General features: G+C 41.4%; 1 protein-coding gene across 1 annotated transcript in view; it reads right to left on the bottom strand.

Moving 5' to 3' along the window:
• The window catches only part of ACTR3 (actin related protein 3), a 220,709-nt gene that overhangs the window by 11,703 nt on the left and 189,226 nt on the right, over window positions 1-19,780 (bottom strand). Inside the window, exons 10-11 of the mRNA XM_069224689.1 lie at window positions 18,978-19,103; window positions 12,489-12,572 (exon numbers count right to left, since the gene is read on the bottom strand). Of these exons, the coding sequence (XP_069080790.1) occupies window positions 12,489-12,572; window positions 18,978-19,103 (210 nt within the window). The remainder of the gene's footprint in view (window positions 1-12,488; window positions 12,573-18,977; window positions 19,104-19,780) is intronic.

The raw sequence follows: 19,780 nt of genomic DNA, 5'->3' as shown, positions 1-19,780 counted from the left end.
GACCTGTAAGTGATTTACTTACCTGCTAAAAATAACAATACTTTACCTCCCCCAGGAACTGTGAAAATTGCACTGTGTCCACTTTTAAAACAGCTTATTGTGTTTTATATAAAAAGTATATATGCTACTGTGATTATTCAAAGTTCCTAAAGTACTTACCTGCAATACCTTTCAAATGAGATATTACATGTAGAATTTGAACCTGTGGTTCTTAAAATAAACTAAGAAAATATATTTTTCTATAACAAAACCTATTGGCTGGATTTGTCTCGGAGTGTGTGTTCCTCATTTATTGCCTGTGTGTATGTACAACAAATGCTTAACACTACTCCTTGGATAAGCCTACTGCTCGACCACACTACCACAAAATAGAGCATTAGTATTATCTCTTTTGGCCACTATCTTACCTCTAAGGGGAACCCTTGGACTCTGTGCATGCTATTCCTTACTTTGAAATAGCACATACAGAGCCTACTTCCTACAGCGGTGCCTAGCCTGTAGGAGTTTAAGTTGTTTGAAATAATGTCTTTAAGACAGCCTGGCCTACAGTGGCTTGTTGTTGTGAGAAAATATCAACACAGTAGTGTTTTGTAAATGTATGGGGAGTTGACCATGTATCTGCTTTACATATATCAACCGTCGGTATATTGCCTAAAAATGCCTTAGGCGCACCTTTCTTTCTTGTAGAATGTGCTTTAGGAGTGATTCAAAGTTGTCTTTTTGCTTTGATATAGCATGTATGTATTCACCTAACAATCCATCTTGCTAAACCTTGTTTTGATATAGGATTTCCTGTATGTGGCTGTTGGAAAGCTACGAAAAGTTGCTTTGTTTTTCTAAAATCTTTAGTTCTGTCTATATAGTACATAAGAGCTCTTAAGATCTAGGGTATGACGAGCTCTTTCAGCCACAGAGTCTGGCTGTGGAAAGAAGACTGGCAATTACACTGTTTGGTTGATGTGAAATAGAGATCCAACTTTAGGTAGAAATTTTGAATTTGTTCTAAGTACAACTTTATGTATGTGTACTTGGAAAAAAAGGTTATTCAATATTGAATGCTTGTATTTCACTAACTCTCCTTAAAGAAGTAACAGCTACAAGGAAGGCGACCTTCCATGTTAAAAATTGATTTTGACAAGCGTGCATGGGCTCAAAAGGTGGTCCCATGAGTCTGGTAAGCACGATATTTAAATTTCATGGTGGAACAGGTGGTGTTCTAGGGGGAATGATGCATTTTAATCCATACATGAAGGCTTTAATAACAGGAACTCTGAATAGAGAAGTATGCTGAATAGTTTGTAAGTATGCAGATATTGCCATAAGATGTATCTTGATGGATGAGAAAGTCAAATTTGATTTCTGCACATGAAGTAAACAGCATACAATATCCTGTATAGATGCTGTAAGTGGATCAGTGTTTTTAGATGGACAGTAGTAGACAAATCTTTTCCACTTGGTTTGCGTGGCATTGCCTAGTAGTAGGTTTACATGCTTGTTTGATTACTTTCATACATTCTGGAGGAAGTTTTAGGTAACCAAATTATATGACTTCGGGAGCCAAATCGCTAGATTGAGAGCACTGGGGTTTGGATGCCTGATTTGACCTTTGTTTTGTGTTACCAAATCTGGTCTGTTTGGTAGTTTGGAATGAGGTACTACAGACAGATCTAGGAGTGTTGTGTGCCAATGCTGGTGTGCCCATGTTGGCGCTTTTGAGTATCATGGTGAGTGACGTTTGACGTAGTTAGCTGACCAGTAAGGGAAGGAGTGGGAGCAGGGTAAAAGTGTAAGCAAATATCCCTGACCAATTGATCCATAGAGCATTGCCCTTGGGTAGGGGATTTGGGTGTCTGGATGCAAAGTTTTGTCATTTCACATTTTCACTGGTTGCGAAAAGATCTATGTCTGGTGTTCCCCACTTTTGAAAGTACTTTTCAAGTACTTGGGAGTGAATCTGCCATTCGTGTGTTTGTTTGTGGTTTCTGCAGAGGAGATTTGCCAACTGATTGTCTATCCCTAGAATATATTGCGCTAGTAAATTAATTTGATTGTGAATTGCCCATTTCCAAATTGTTTGGGCTAGAAGGGACAGCTGAGATGAATGTGTCCCGGCCCGTTTGTTGAGGTAATACACGGTTGTCATGTCTGTTTTTATGACAACATTCTTCTGTTTGAGAAGAGGTTGAAAAACGTTTAGGGCAAGAAACACAGCTAATAATTCTAAGTGGTTGATGTGTAGCTGTTTCTGTTTGACATACCATTGCCCTTGAATGGTCTGATTGGTTAAGTGAGCTCCCCAACCAATCATTGATGCATCTGTTGTAATTATGGTCTGAGGCATAGGGTCTTGAAATGACCACCCCTTCATTAGATTACTGAGATTCCACCATTGAAGGGACATGTGTTTGGCGGTCTATCAACAGTAGATATTGAAGTTGACCGTGTGCTTGTGACCATTGTTGTGAAAGGCACTGCTGTAAGGGCCTGATATTTAGTCTTGCATGTAGGACTATCACTATGCAAGATGCCATAATTTCTAGAATCTTTATGATAAATCTTACAGTGTATTGTTGATTTGGCTTTATGAGTGGTATTACATTTTGGAAAGCTTGTATCCTTTGTATATTTGGATAAGCTAGGGCTAGTTGATTATTTAGGATAGCACCTACTTATGGTTGTACTTGTACTGGTTGAAGGTGTGACTTTTGGTAGTTTAGTGAGAAACCTACGGTGTGCAGTGTTTCTATCACATAACAAGTGTTTTTGGCATTGTGTAAGATTGCTTGATTTTATTAGCCAATAGTCTAGATATGGAAAGACATGGATGTGTTGTCTTCTTATGTAGGCCGCTACTATAGCTAGACACTTTGTGAACACTCTTGGAGCTGTTATGCCAAATGGCAACACCTTGAACTGGTAGTGTTTTCCTTCTATGGCAAACATGAGGTATTTTCTGTGAGCTGGATGGATCGGTATGTAGAAAAACACATCTTTGAGATCTAGAGCAGTCATGTAATCTTGTTTTTGCAGTGGAATAACATCTTGCAGAGTTATCATGTGAAAATGCTCTGACAGGATTAATAGATTGAGAGGCCTGAGGTCTAATATGGGCCTGAGGGTGCAGTCTTTTTTTGGAATTAGGAAGTATAGTGAGTATACTCCTATTCCTTGTTGAGAATGTGGAAGTAGTTCTATTTCTTGTTTTAATAGTAGAGATTGTACCTCTTGTTCTAACAGAACTGTATGTTTGGGGGACAATATGTGATATCGTGGTGGGATGTTTGGAGGGGTGGAGATTAATTCTAGGCAATAGCCATTGCGAATAATTGATATTACCCAATTGTCTGTGCTAATGTTTTGCCAATGAGAGTGGAATTGCTGTAGTCTTGCCCCCCACAGGAGATGTGTGGAGTGGAAGGGAGTCACTGTTTAGGTTGTGTTGTTGTCTGTTTAGAGGTTTGGAATTTACCTCGATTTCTGATACTTGGTTTGTTGTCCTGGTTTTGTTTGGGAGGTGAAAGCCTAGGAGGATTGGGGCTTAAAACCTCCTCGAAACTGTGGTCTGCAAAAGCAACCTCTATATGGGGTGGTGTATAGAGCGCCCATCGCTTTCACAGTATCTGAGTCCTTCGTCAGTTTTTCAATATTTGTGTCTACCTATGGGTCAAAGAGGTGCTTTTTAATCGAAAGGCATATTAAGAACTGCCTGTTGAATTTCTGGTTTAAACCCAGAAGAGCGCAGACATGCATGTCTTCTTATTGTGATGGCAGTGTTTACATTCCTTGCAGCTGTATCAGCAGCATCGAGGGCAGTCGCTTGTCCCTCTTTTACTACCTGCTGTTCCTTTTTCTGGTGCTCCTTTGGGAGATGCTGTATAATATCTTGCATTTCATTCCAATGGGCCCTATCATACTTGGCTAGAAGTGCCTAAGTATTTGCAATTCTCCACTGATTTGCTGCCTGAGTAGCAACTCTTTTTCCTGCTGTGTCAAATTGTATACTCTCCTTATCAGGAGGCGGTGCGTCTCCTGAAGACTGGCTATTTGCCCTCTTTCTTGTTGCACTGACTACCACTGAGCCTGGCTGGACCTGGTGAGTGATGTACAGAAGGTGCAGGCTTATACTTCTTATTAATTCCAGGGGTGATAATCCTAGCTTTTACAGCCTCGCTAAAGATTTGGTCTGCGTGTTTAACCATTCCTTGTAACATTGGGAGACACTGGTACCTGGAATGTGTAGAAGATAGTGTATTCAATAAAAAAGCTTCTTCTAAAGGCTCAGAGTGCATGGGTACACCATGATAAGCTGCTGCCCTAGATATTACTTGGGTGCATGTAGTGGTGTCTTCTGGAGAAGGTTTTGATGGGTAAATGTCTGGGTCATTGTCCGGGATGGGATCAGGGTCATATAGATCCCATGGGTCTGCCGTACCTCCCTGTGAATATAAAGAATGTGTTGGAGAAGGCAGTGGTGGTGGGCTATTCTGAAGTAAAAAAGAGCTGTGGAGATTAAGGAGGAGAAGTATGGAGAGGTAGTGGCTTCTCCTTATGTTTTTGCACCTTTGCTGGTGGCTGTACAGAGTCTAGTTCCGCTTGGAAAAATAGCTTACTTTTGGTTTTTAGAGGGGGTGCAGTGATGATTCTTCCTGTCTCCTTATAAATATGTATTCTGGACTGTCTCCCATCCATAACCTGTAAAATTGGTTCAATCTCAGGCTCTTCCTCAGAAGTCTTATGGGATTCCATTATTGGTCTTAATTTTTTGTAAAGTCTTTGTTCCTCTGTATAGGAGGATCTTTTCGGCTCCGAAGTGTGTAGTTTTTTCGGTCACGAAAAAGTAGTCGAAGGTCTCGGCTCTGAAGCCGTTTGCCTTGTTTTCGACTCAGATGAATGGGCTTTTTTTTTTTTTTTTTTACTGGGGTCCGAAACAGTGCCTTTAACTGATTTGCCTGACTCTGAAGTGGATGGAGGAGTGGCCTTTTTCGGCACCCACCCCAAAAGACAGTCGGCAACAGTCTTTTTTTCAGGCCGAACCATGGCATTCTGGCAGTGGTGTACCCAAGGACCTGAAATATTTTTTGTGCAGAGGTGTAGGGGCAGACGTACTCACATGCTGGCCAGCTATGATGGGTCTGTCATCTTCCGATTCCTGTTCGGAGTCTGTCTCAGATGGAGACTGCTGTCTGCGCCTGCTCTTCTTCCATGACGTCGATATGTTCGCTGCTTTTCAATGCCATTTTGAGTCTTCAGGCGCTGCGATCTCGGAGGGTCTTCTCTGATCAAAAACATCGACAGGCCTCACAATCTTTCTCCTGATGGTCTGGAGAAAGGCACAAGTTACAAACCAAGTGTTGGTCTTTATAGGGGTACTTCGCATGGCACCGAGGGCAGAATCGGAATGGAGTCCGATCCATCAGGCTTTCCACGCGGTAGGCCCGAACAGGCCCGAGTCGGGCGCATGTGCCCCGAAGGACGGAAAGTAAAGGTTCCGACGGTACTACCGGTTCGATGCTAGATGGGAAACGTGATCAAAACAATACAGACAAATACGTTTTTCTGTGGTTTTCCAAACTGAAATCTCAGAGCGAGAGGAAACACGTCCGAAACCGACCGCAGAAATAAAACAAACAATGGAGTCGATGCCCATGCGCAATGGAACCGAGGCAGAGGAGTCACTCGATCTCGTGATTTGAAAACACTTCTTCGAAGAAAAACAACTTGTAACACTTTGAGCCCAACACTAGATGTCGTAAGAGCCATGCATAGCATGTGAATCTGCAGCTACACATGCCATTGAACATATATATATATATATATATATGGAAAATGTCACTTACCCAGTGTACATATGTTCGTGGCATTAGTCACTGCAGATTCACATGCTGTGCACATCCCGCCATCTGGTGTTGGGCTCGGAGTGTTACAAGTTGTTTTTCTTCGAAGAAGTCTTTTCGACTCACGAGACCGAGGGACTTCTCCCATTTCGACTCCATTGCACATGGGCGTCGACTCCATCTTAGATTGTTTTCCGCAGAGGGTGAGGTAGGAGTTGTGTATGCTAGTAATAGTGCCCCATGCAATGGAGTGAATACGTATGTACATAATGAAGTTTAAAGTAATATATTTACAAATTTACAAATGTTAAAGATCAACTTCTAAACGGCTACAGGCTCCCGGGGAGGCGGGTGTGCGCATTTGAATCTGCAGCGACTAATGCAACGAACAGATGTAAAATGGGTAAGTGACATTTTCCGTTCGATGGCATGTGTAGCTGCAGATACACATGCTGTGCATAGACTAGTAAGCAGTTATCTCCCCAAAAGCGGTGGTTCAGCCTGTAGGAGTTGAAGTTGTTTGAAACAATGTTCGTAGTACAGCTTGACCTACTGTGGCTTGTTGTGAAGTTAACACATCTACACAGTAGTGTTTGGTAAATGTATGAGGCGTAGACCATGTTGCTGCTTTACATATTTCGTTCATTGGAATATTTCCTAGAAAGGCCATGGTAGCACCTTTCTTTCTGGTTGAGTGTGCCTTTGGTGTAATAGGCAGCTCTCTCTTTGCTTTAAGATAGCAGGTTTGAATACACTTAACTATCCATCTAGCAATGCCTTGTTTTGAAATTGGATTTCCTGTATGAGGTTTTTGAAAGGCAATAAATAGTTGTTTTGTTTTTCGAATTAGTTTTGTTCTGTCAATGTAGTACATTAGCGCTCTTTTGATGTCTAATGTATCGAGTGCTCTTTCAGCTACAGAATCTGGCTGTGGGAAGAACACTGGTAATTCTACCGTTTGATTCAAGTGGAACTGTGAGATAACTTTTGGTAAAAACTTTGGATTTGTCCGTAGAACTACTTTATTCTTGTGTATTTGAATAAATGGTTCTTGTACGGTAAATGCTTGAATTTCACTCACCCTTCTTAGAGATGTGATGGCAATCAAAAATGCAACTTTCCACGTTAAGTATTGCATTTCACAAGAGTGCATGGGCTCAAAAGGCGGACCCATGAGTCGTGTTAAGACAATGTTGAGGTTCCATGAAGGAACTGGTGGTGTTCTTGGTGGTATAATTCTCTTTAGGCCTTCCATAAACGCTTTTATGACTGGTATCCTAAATAATGAAGTTGAGTGCGTAATTTGCAGGTAAGCTGAAATTGCAGTAAGATGTATCTTTATGGAAGAGAAAGCTAGTTTTGACTTTTGCAAATGTAGTAAGTATCCTACTATATCTTTTGCAGATGCGTGTAAGGGTTGAATTTGATTATTATGGCAGTAATAAACCAACCTTTTCCACTTATTTGCATAGCAGTGTCTAGTGGTAGGCTTCCTAGCTTGTCTTATGACCTCCATACATTCTTGTGTGAGGTCTAAGTGTCCGAATTCTAGGATTTCAGGAGCCAAATTGCTAGATTCAGCGATGCTGGATTTGGATGTCTGATCTGTTGTTTGTGTTGTGTTAACAGATCTGGTCTGTTTGGTAGTTTGACATGAGGTACTACTGAAAGTTCTAGTAGTGTTGTGTACCAAGGTTGTCTTGCCCATGTCGGTGCTATTAGTATGAGTTTGAGTTTGTTTTGACTCAACTTGTTTACTAGATATGGAAGGAGTGGGAGTGGGGGAAAAGCGTATGCAAATATCCCTGACCAGTTCATCCATAGCGCATTGCCCTGAGACTGATGTTGTGGGTACCGGGATGCGAAGTTTTGGCATTTTGAGTTTTCCTTTGTTGCAAATAGATCTATTTGTGGTGTTCCCCAAATTTGGAAGGAAGTGTTTAGTATTTGGGGGTGAATCTCCCATTCGTGGATCTGTTGGTGATCCCGAGAGAGATTGTCTGCTAACTGATTCTGAATTCCTGGAATAAATTGTGCTATTAGGCGAATGTGGTTGTGAATCGTCCAATGCCATATTTTCTGTGTCAGGAGACACAACTGTGTCGAGTGTGTCCCTCCGTGTTTGTTTAGGTAATACATTGTTGTCATGTTGTCTGTTTTGACAAGAATGTATTTGTGGGTTATTATGGGTTGAAATGCTTTCAGCGCTAGAAATACTGCTAACAGTTCTAAGTGATTTATGTGAAACTGTCTTTGCTGTATGTCCCATAGTCCTTGGATGCTGTGTTGATTGAGGTGTGCTCCCCACCCTGTCATGGAAGCATCTGTCGTTATCACGTATTGTGGCACTGGGTCTTGGAAAGGCCGCCCTCGGTTTAAATTTACACTGTTCCACCATTGAAGCGAGATGTATGTTTGGCGGTCTATCAACACCAGATCTAGAAGCTGACCCTGTGCTTGTGACCATTGTGATGCTAGGCACTGTTGTAAGGGCCGCATGTGCAACCTTGCATTTGGGACAATGGCTATGCATGAAGACATCATGCTTAGGAGTTTCATTACCATTTTGACTTGTATTCTTTGTTTTGGATACATGGCCTGTATTACATTGTGAAATGTTTGAACTCTTTGTGGACTTGGAGTGGCAATCCCTTTTGCTGTGTTGATTGTCGCTCCTAAGTATTGCTGTGCTTGACATGGCAGAAGGTGTGACTTTGCGTAGTTGATTGAGAAACCTAGTTTGTGTAGGATTTCTATGACATATTTTGTGTGTTGTGAGCACTGTCTTAGCGTGTTGGTTTTGATTAACCAATCGTCCAGGTACGGGAACACATGTATTTGCTGCCTTCTGATATGTGCAGCTACTACTGCCAGGCATTTTGTAAAAACTCTTGGCGCAGTTGTTATTCCGAATGGCAACACTTTGAATTGGTAATGTATCCCTTGGAATACAAACCTTAGGTACTTTCTGTGTGAAGGATGTATTGGTATATGGAAATATGCATCCTTTAGGTCTAGTGTTGTCATGTAGTCTTGTTGTTTGAGCAGTGGGATTACGTCTTGTAAAGTAACCGTGTGAAAGTGGTCTGATTTGATGTAGGTATTTAATGTTCTGAGATCTAGTATAGGTCTCAGACTTTTGTCTTTTTTGGGTATCAGAAAGTACAGGGAGTAAACTCCTGTGTTTAATTGTGGTCTTGGTACTAATTCTATTGCTTCTTTCTGTAGCAATGCCTGAACTTCTAGTCCTAGAAGATCTATATGTTGTTTTGACATACTGTGTGTTTTCGGTGGGACGTTTGGAGGGATTTGAGATATTCTATGCAATAACCATGCTGGATAATTGCTAAGACCCAAGTGTCTGTTGTTATTTCCTCCCAATGTGTGTAAAACTTGGTTAGTCTCCCCCCCACAGGAGTTATGTGTTGGGGATTTGTGACCTTGAAGTCACTGTTTGTTTGGAGGAGTTTTGGGACTTTGGAACTTTCCTCTATTTCTTTGAAATTGTCCTCCTCTATATTGTCCCCGAAAACCTCCCCTCTGATACTGGCTCTGGTAAGTGGGCTTTGTGTGTGAGGTTGTGGCTTCTGTGGTCTGCCCTCGAAACCCCCATCGAAATTGTGTCTTTCGAAATGTGCCTCTGCTCTGCGGGGAGTAGAGTGCGCCCATGGCTTTGGCTGTGTCAGTCTTACGTTTTTCTATTGCAGTGTCCACCTCCGGCCCAAACAACTGCTGTCCGTTGAATGGCATATTCAGCACAGCTTGCTGTATCTCTGGTTTAAATCCTGATGTACGCAGCCATGCATGTCTCCTTATTGTTACTGCTGTGTTGACAGTTCTAGCAGCTGTGTCTGCAGCATCCATTGCTGACCGTATATGATTATTGGAGATACTCTGTCCCTCTTCTACCACTTGCTGCGCTCTTTTTTGGAACTCTTTTGGTAAATGTTCATTAAAGTGTTGCATCTCATCCCAATGGGACCTATCATATCTGGCTAACAAAGCTTGCGAATTTGCAATACGCCACTGGTTTGCTGCCTGTGCCGCCACCCTTTTGCCTGCAGCATCAAATTTTCTACTTTCATTATCTGGAGGTGGTGCATCTCCTGAAGTATGAGAGTTGGCTCTTTTGCGCGCTGCTCCCACTACAACAGAGTCTGGTGTTAGCTGTTGTGTGATGTACACTGGGTCTGTTGGTGGCGGTTTATATTTTTTTATCTACTCTTGGAGTAATGGCTCTCCCTTTGACAGGCTCCTCAAACACTTGTTTGGAGTGTTTTAGCATTCCGGGTTACATCGGAAGACTTTGATATTGACTGTGTGTAGATGACAGTGTATTAAAAAGAAAGTCGTCTTCAATGGGTTCTGAATGAAGGCTGACATTGTGAAATGCCGCTGCTCTCAATACCACTTGAGCGTAGCCTGTACTATCCTCTGGTGGCGATGGTCTCGCTGGATAGCATTCAGGACTATTATCTGACACTGGTGCGTCATAAAGGTCCCATGCGTCAGGGTCATTTTGACTCATTTGCGTATGAGTTGGGGATTGCATCATTGGTGGAGTGGCTACCGGTGATGGTTGCCGAGAGTGATGTGGGGATGGTGGTGGTGTTACTTGTTTAGCCACCTTTGCGTGTGGCTGTTTGTCCTTGTCTTGGAAGGCAAGTTTACGTTTCATTTTGATTGGAGGAAAAGTGCTGATTTTCCCCGTATCTTTTTGAATAAAGAGCCGCCTTTGTGTGTGATCTGGCTCTATTGTCTCTAATTCTTGTCCAAATCTGTGTGTCTTCATTTGTGAGGACAGTCCTTGTTCCTCTGAATAGGAACTTTTTTTCGGTTCCGAGGCCAGATGTTTCGGTACCGAAACCTTTTCGGCTGCTTTTTTTGGCTCGGACGAAACCTTTACTTTCGGCGTCGTGCCCTCTCGGTGCCGACCCATTTCAGTGCCGCTGTCCCGATGCCGAATCTTCTCGGAGCCACTCTCTCGGGCCCGAGATTGCTGTGTGCCGGTATCTCGACCGGAGTCGGATGACTTCGACACCAGCTCGCCCTTTTTCGGTGCCGATGGACGGTCACCTATTTTTCGGGTTAAGCCATGGCCTGTTGGCGGTGGCGTCCCCTGGGCTTTAGCGGTCTTCTCGTGAGTTCTTTGTTTCGACGTCTTACTCACGGTTTTCGGCGTTTCTTCGGGATCGATCTCCTCAGAGTCCGAATCCTGGGTGGAGAATGTTTCTTGCTCCTCCTCGAAACGCCCTTGTCCTGTCGGCGCCGACGCCATTTGCAGTCTTCTTGCTCTTCGGTCCCTGAGTGTCTTCCTGGACTGAAACGCTCAACAGGCTTCACAAGTATCCTCCTTGTGTTCTGGTGACAAACACAAGTTACAGACCAGGTGTTGATCTGTATATGGATACTTGTTATGGCATTTTGGACAGAAGCGGAATGGGGTCCGTTCCATCAGCCTTGAAGAGACACGTGGCCGGGCCGACCAGGCCCCGACGGGGATCGGAAAAAAAAACGAAGGGCCACCGGAGCTCTTCTTAATTCGGTGTCGATCTGTTGTAACTAACCCGATACAGAACGCAAACAATACCGCCGATTTTTCAGAGATTCTGACTAACTTTCCGACCCGAAACACGGAGCGAAAAGGAACACGTCCGAACCCGATGGCGGAAAAAAACCAATCTAAGATGGATTCGACGCCCATGCGCAATGGAGTCGAAATGGGAGGAGTCCCTCGGTCTTGTGACTCGAAAAGACTTCTTCGAAGAAAAACAACTTGTAACACTCCGAGCCCAACACCAGATGGCGGGATGTGCACAGCATGTGTATCTGTAGCTACACATGCCATCGAACATATATATATATACACATACATACATACACACACACACGCGCCACACACGCACACAGTACATATTTGGGGGGGGGGGGGGGGGGGGGAGGGGGACTTTTCTTACACAACATACAGATGTTAAAAAATACATATTTCTGAAAGAACCGTGAAATATGGTTAATATTTCACTGTTGGATGTTATATATGGGTTTAATTGTCATAGTGACAGGCCAAAAACCCTCTGCCAATCCCCATCATCAGGACCACTCAAATTATACAGACACATTAACTAAAGTAAGCATCTAAAAACATAATGCAGCAGTTCCTCTGGAAGTCTTATTCTCTCTTCCATTTGATCTAGAAATAATTTTAGTCAAATCTGCAAACCATGCTGCAAATGACATATCTGTCATTATGTGGTAAAAGCTGCAGCTGTAAAGCAAATAAATCCACAGGCCCTCCGTACAGTGCGTTGTTTTATCAGTCCTCTATTCGTGAAAGTTAAACCTAAAACCTAAACATATATTTTACATTCAGAGTCTTTCTCTCAGCTGCTCCTCGAAGTAAATATCTGGTTCAAGTAAACCATCCCAATATAAAAATGCAATATAAAAATACATAACTGGCAACATGTAATATGATCCTATCTTGAAATCTTAGTTCTGGTGACATTTAAAAACCAATCCCCCATCGGCCACGTGGCTTATGATGTAGACCATATTACGTGGTCAAGAGTTATGTGCGATATATGATATTAAGTAATCAGGGTGTATTTGGACCATTTGTGTGCCCAATGTGGCAATAGATTAGCATGAACTTACGGTGGAAGCCAGCATTGATCCGCCAAACCAGACTGCATATCTCTGCATATGGTGTGTAATTACTTGCACATCAATAGGTTTAGGCTGAAAAATATGAATGAAAGCTTACAAAAACATATCACAAAACACAAGCGTTTCAAACTGTTATACAAATATTGGTTATCAAAGCATTTTTCCATCAAAGCATCTACTTTCAAAATCGTTATGAAATGTCATCAAGATTAAATCAAATGAAAAATATTTTACTATGTCTTCAAAAGTGCTTCTGTACACAGTGATATTCTTCATCTCTTCCGTTTCTTGTGGTTTCTGAAATGTGGGTGTTGTGCACCTGTGTTTTTCTTTACGCTCCTTTCTAAAAGTCTTAATAGTTAACCCTTGTATTAAGTTCCCTAGCAACAGTCAACCCAAGATATCTAGTCTACGTTTTTAAATGCATCCTTAAATCTAGAGATCCAGCCAACCAACACGGGCAGCTTCCTCCCTGATACGAGATACAGAAGCAATAGCCACCGTCAGTGGGGGCAGTGAAATTGTAGACAGAACTATTAAATCCATTGAGTGTGAGAAGGATGGACCATTTCACTGTTTTTATCTGTCACAGAAAGTCTGGGCCATGCAAGGGTTTTCTAGAGTCTTATCGAGTCCAGCGCCTGGATACCCTCACAAATGACAAGCAGCACTGTACAAATGCACTTTACATTACGACACTGGACATTTATTTGTGGCCATAGCTAAGAAACAAAGAACTGAAACTATTCAAGTACTGCCACCTTCCTGCTAATCAGAAACAGAACAGGTATTCCTGCGATCTATATCTGGAAGGACTGCAACACCACTTTCACCCAGCGAAGTAGCAACCAACTTGCCATTTTGGTGCACTCGTATGTCAGAGTTGCACAAAATAATACCTTTTTCTGTATGGGTCATGCACAACTTAAATCAATTTACCACCGCAAGAAGGCAGATGTCACAAAAGATGTCGCAGTGCTCTAACCGTCGAGGTTATGTTACAATAAATGCCCATAGCGTGTGGGAACCCGAAAACATAAACCACTTACAAATTTTCAAATCAGGTGTAAAGAAAATCAGCATAACCAGTGCTAGAGAGCACCTTCCTTTTCCCAGTATAATAAATATTTCTAAAGTAAACCCTCACACAAAACTACACAGCAACGCCTCAAAACTAAAATCTGATGCCTAACCTTTTTAACGATGAAGGAAAAGGGGAAGGCACGACAGGCTTGGTAATGGAAGAGTTAAAAAAAAAAACACTCTGTGCCTTTAAGAGAATTTGAGACTTCCAATCGCATGGTTCTTTCTTATGGTAGTTGTCTCTCAGGATCCGTTTTTGAACAGAGAAGCAGAATGTTTTTTTAACACACCCTCCTGACCCTTATCCCTCACAGCCATGACAACAGCTAGGGAAAGAAGAAGGGTTTTTAACAACTTAAAAAATGTCACTGCAACGCAGAATAATGGATATAAGTTGAGTACCCATTTCATATGCATCACACCCTTGTGTCAAAGTCACGATCAAGATGTATGAACAGTTTTACAAATGGCCACCCTACAAATTTCCCCCAATGGAGTATTTGGCAACCGGATGTAGTAACTGCTTCCCCGTCCCACAACCCCCCGGCTGAAAAAGCCAAAACCTTCAAAGGGAGAACCTTATTTGACAACGGGTAACAAAGATGATCGCAATTATTCCCTGATAAATTGACTATTTCAAGGTAGCATAGCTTGTATGAACTGGAGCAACACTTAACAAAAACCTCATTCAACGTCAAAACTGATTTAATTTGTGTGTAGTTTATCAAAGTGTTGGACACACCTTCCGGTTGAGTAGGTGGTTTACTAATAAGACTGGCGCAGTAATAGTTTAATTAAAGTGGAAATCTGAAGCCACCTTGGGTTAAAAAAAAAAAAAAAGGGATTTCTTATTAGTACCCTCCTGAGGGGAAATGTATGTAGGTTTTGACAGCAGAAAAATACACTAACTAACTTTGGGCAGAAGTTATAAGAAAGCATTTTTCCAGGTTAGATGCCGCAATGAAGCTTGGTGGATGGCTTGAAAGAGATGACCCATTAATTTGGAAGATACTATATTGAGCTGCTGTGGTGGGGAGGGGTCATTATTGGAGAAATTATCTTTATTTAGGCCTTCAAGAAAGTCTTTACTGTACGTCTGAAGTCAAGCGGATACGGGATTCTTCTGTTAGGCAGTTATACTCGCCAAATGGACTTCACTACCGCTTAAACTTCTTTCTGACATAAGATCGTATCAAATTTATTTTGTTTGCACCACAAATAAAACCTCATCTTGAAAGCACAAGAACACCTGTTGCAGATCTCATGGTGTCCTTCAAAATGTCCATGCAAGAGGGGAGTAAATTTAGGTTTCCATATCATCTGAATTCAGGAACCCTGGTGACAAATGAAACTAAGTCTGGTATGGATGAAACAACTGTTTGGCTATTGAGAAGTTTCGGAGAGTGTTCTCTAGCAATGGTTATGCTGATATTTGCACTCAGTTTATTATCAAGTGTATACTACAAAAGCTCATGGTCCCCACAAGCAGAACAAAGTTATTCTGTTTATGACTATCAATGAAGATGAAAATGGATACTTGCCACACACCTACTGAAGGCCTGTTTTAATCTATGCTCAAAGCAGGATAGAAATTCCTTACAATAAAGCTAGCTTTTCTAAGTACCATCACCTCAAAATGTATAGTAAGAAATTGCTCATGGTACAGGAGCCATAACTTCAAAATATATCAATACTGCCAGCCTTTTTAAAGAAGCTTATGGTGCAGGCAGAAAAAGCACTCCACATACAAAATGGAAGGAGCCTAGTGCTGTATTGCATTTAGGAAGCATTGAGACAAATGTTTAATAAATGCTTTCAAGAAAGAAAATCATTACAACTGTGTGACAGAACACAAGCAGAGACTTTAGTATAAGATTGCCTAGGTATCATCCTAATTTTTTTTTGTTGGAATAATTGTTTAAAAGGAAAAGTGTGAAATCAATCACAGCCTCATTATGCTTTTCAAAATAATTTAATACCAAATATTTTTTAGGGCAGCTGGTTCATGATCTCATTCCCCTTTGCCCTTTGAGGTAAAACACTGCAGTCATTTTATCTTACCTGAACTACACTCCTTTTGATGTGTATGTGAAAGGCTTTCAACACTAGGAAAATAAGTCTAGCAATCTAGCTTATTTATGAGCTGCAGCACCTTTGAACACTGATCTTTAATATCCGCATGTGTGTACCTCAACTCAGGGGAAGGACATCTTTTGAATTAGTCCTCGAGGGGAGACTGCTGCTTAAAGGGCTTGCCTACAGTAAATTTTCCACTTTACACCATTTCATCTCCCTCTGAACGTCTTCATAACAAGCAACAGATCCTCACAGTTCTCCTTGATAGTGAGCAGTGGCTCTACAGACATCCTTGGATTGGACTTAAGTGAAATCAGGTGAAGAGGATTAACGGAAAGCATAAGCCATCATAGTTATCATTTTCATCACTGTTCTCGATGTCCGAGACTGTCGCTTCTGGTAGAGGCAAATTTGCTCAGTCAGTTCTAGAAGTCTCTTTTAAACCTGGAACGATTATGCCTTCACTAAGTTCCCCCGCCCACCGAATACCGTTTCTCCCACTGGAATCGGGGATGATAATTCCAAGATCAAGGAATAACCCTAGTTGTGGAATGCTTGCAGTGCTATATGTAAACTGCCCTGTCATTTGCTTCCCTTCCCTTGCCTTCTCAAGTGAGCTGCTACCACTGCAATAAATTCTGTACACACCCTCAGTGCTCACTTTATCCCAAATGGAAGGACTCTGAACTAGTAATACAAATTGTTTACTCCAAACCAGGAGGCATTTCCTTGCTTGCAGCTAGACCGAATATGAATGTGAGCTTTTGCTCTCTTTTTGTACTGATCTGGGAGTTCAATCAAGTTCTATATCTTCTCTCACTGATCCACTGATGCCAGATCAGAAGGGCATTGGAGCGTGCTATGCATCGGTTTTGGCTGCGGAGGGCTCCATTTCCTTCGACATGTCTATCTTTTTACTTTCTTTTTCTGGTGGTGAATCCATGGATGTCAGGCACTGGCCCTTTTTCTGGACGCAGCTACAAAGATAGATATATACAGGATCCTGTGTGGAGTTTGTATATTTTTCTCAACTCTGGGAATGACTGCTGTAGAATAAATTGGCTCTTTACAGGCCTCCTTTCCCTGATGTGCAATGCTAGATAGCATCAATACTGTTTCCAACTATTCCTCTTAGAATTGTACACCATATGTGTCAGCTGCCCTCTTTATCACAGCATTGTATGCAGATACCCTTTGAGACTATTACCCCAAAATGCTTAGAATCAAGGCCTTTCTTCAGGTGAAGCTGTGTTCTTTTCTTGCCCAGATGTGTTTAGCTTTGTTTACTCATATTATTCTGCCTCCTTATAGAGGTGCTATTGCTTCTACTCTTCTGAGTTTCAGGGTGTGTTGGTGGTTCTGCAGTCCTATTCTTCTCTTTCCTAGCTGGGACTTTTGAAGGTTTTGTTGGACTCCTTTTTTGCATTATGGATGCCATTTCAGGCAACAATTGACCCTTTCTTCCACAAGCTGTTCAGCATTGTGTATCCAGTGAGTCTTTTTCGGGTTCAAACTCTTTCCCTTTGAACTCCTTTTCCTTCCACCGATCTTGAACCCCTTTCAGAGACGAGTCAGAGTTTAAAAACTTGTGCCTACAACTGCTTTTATCTTGCCTTCGACTGACAGTCTTTGGTGTTGTAGGCTGTGAGTTAAACAATTATCAGCTCATTCTAAGGAAAGGACAACATATGCACTCACCAGAAACTGATGTGATTAGAATTATTAACTCAAAACAGGAGACCATGAGAGGGGCCCTAGTGGTCCCAGTGTGGGACCTTTAGCCTTTGAGTTTGCACCACAATGTTCCCTACAGGTCAGCAAGCCATTTGACACCCTCTGTTACCGAAGCTGGTCTTCTGACCAGCTTCATAGCCTAACTCCCTTCCATCCCCAAAGGGAGAGGCAATTATAAAGTTGCTATGACTCCAAGGTCTCAAGATATACATGCTATAAGAAACTGTCAAACAATAATTCACTTCAAACCAGAGCAGTAAAACATCTTCCTGATGTTCTCCTACAGAAGGCTACTACTTCACTCGTTTGCAGGTTAGCAGTGTGTATCTTTGCTAGATCAGCAGGACTGAGGCCAGTAAAGGTTTGTGCCTTCAGAAAAAGGGTGATATGTGGATTGTGAGATTGCATTTTACATAATAGAGCTCACGGTCTGTTATCACTATGGGCACTTATGTGAAACATTATACGTATCTTACTATCTCCCAACTATCCAAACTAGAACTATATAGTGTGTCTGTTTCATTGTTTTCGGTTAATCCCATTTTTATGAAACTCATAGCTGTGGTTGAACATTGAAAACTTGACTGAAATAGTAATAACTCTGCACTGTATTCAGACTCAAACTCACACTACCTCCTTTTAGCTAAATGTCTTGGTTAGCAGGGACCACCTACAGTCTCACCTCTAATAATGCAAGAAAATATGAGACTATAAATAATGGAAGAAAGAGCTCAACAGTCTCCAAATGGCAATTTAGAGAAGACCTCCTAAGCCAGAGGTGCTCGACCTACTGATGCATGTGCAAACAATTTTCTTTTTCTTGCTATCAAACTAGAAGAGGAATGAAGACTAAGCTACAAGCTGCCTGGGGTCGTTGTGGTCTTAAATGACTACACTTTTTAAGAGGTACCAGAGCACAGTAATGCCTTCTATCTCCTAAATTGCAATTTCCTCATCAAAGCAAAGAGGTAGAAAAACACAGTGTCATTATGGTCAAAAGTGCAAAATCATCCACCACCAAACCATCATTTAGGCATAAACTGGAAATGTAATCATGACAACACCACCACCAAACTTTAGGGATGCAGTGGAAGTAAACTACACCGGAGGAATACATATGACATAGAACACACATGGTGGCTATTAACAGTCTGTACAGTGGAAAATTAAACTATAATTATTTTAGGTATACCTTAAATCTGTTTTTGAGAGTTCTCAATACCACATAGATCTGTTGAAGAGCAGCTGTAATAAATGTTCTATCACATGCACAATTACACTTTGTCAATGGCAAAGATTTCAACGAAAGCCAGAAACAAACATTTTGGTCATAAATTACAATATGTTATTTAGGGATACCTAGCTATTCCTACGTAAATATACAGCAACATACATTTATATTTAATATGTACTAGATTTTAAGAAAGTCTTCAAGTGCCACATGTTTGAATTGCATATTTACAAGGTGTGTTTTGCAAGATAGCTAGACCAACTAAAAAATGTACATCAACAAATGACTAAGCTGTTATTTTTCTTGGTTAGGGTTTTAATATAAAACAGTGTTCCTGAAGATAAAAACGCTACCTTAAGTTTGCCTCCGCTGAGCTCCTCACTCAGTTTCAATCTGGCATCTACTGTCCTTTTCAAATCTCGTTGCAAACGACGACCAAAGTCCCTGAACATGGTTGAACCTCCAGAAAGAACAATGTTCTGTATAACAAATGAAAACACAGTATTTGCTCATATTTATTAAAGTACTTGCATAATTTACAACTGAAGTAAACAGACCATTGTTTTATGTAAATATTAAAAGATTTAAAAGAGAAATTACATAAAATACATACTATTATACATATAAAGAACTTACATCAACCCCCCCCAATACAAAGAGAAATTAAATAAAAATGGGCAAGGCTATCAAGTTTAAATTACAGCGGCAATTATAAGGAGCAGATGCAGGGGTTCTATGAGGTCGACTGCGCTTTAGTGCAAATACAAGTTTAATTTGAAACAGTGAAGATTTGAGCCAGTGTAAATTTTAATAAATCAGAAATACTCTGGAAAAATTACTTTCCTACAACAATCACTTTGCAGTTTTCACCACTAAAGATTTACATGCTCTGAACACTCCTGCCATCTGGTGCTGTATTCAAAAGGCTGGGATTTGCTTTTTTTCCAAAGTTCTTTTCGATTCCAGGTGACTCCTGATACCTTATCTAAACTCACAAGCACCAGGATACAGACTGCATTTTAGAGTGTGGTCCCCTCCAAACCTTGAAGGTATATAGTGCCCGTGAACTGGGGTAACGTATAAAGAACATTTAAAAACATAGAATGTCGCAAGTGCTACACAAACTTGTGTCCAGTAGTTTTTGGAAGGGGGGGGG

This window comes from Pleurodeles waltl, chromosome 3_1, assembly GCF_031143425.1.
Source record: "Pleurodeles waltl isolate 20211129_DDA chromosome 3_1, aPleWal1.hap1.20221129, whole genome shotgun sequence".
Classification (NCBI taxonomy): Eukaryota; Metazoa; Chordata; class Amphibia; order Caudata; family Salamandridae; genus Pleurodeles; species Pleurodeles waltl.
Note: the sequence above shows the minus strand (reverse complement) of the source record. Positions and strands in the feature narration are given on the sequence as shown.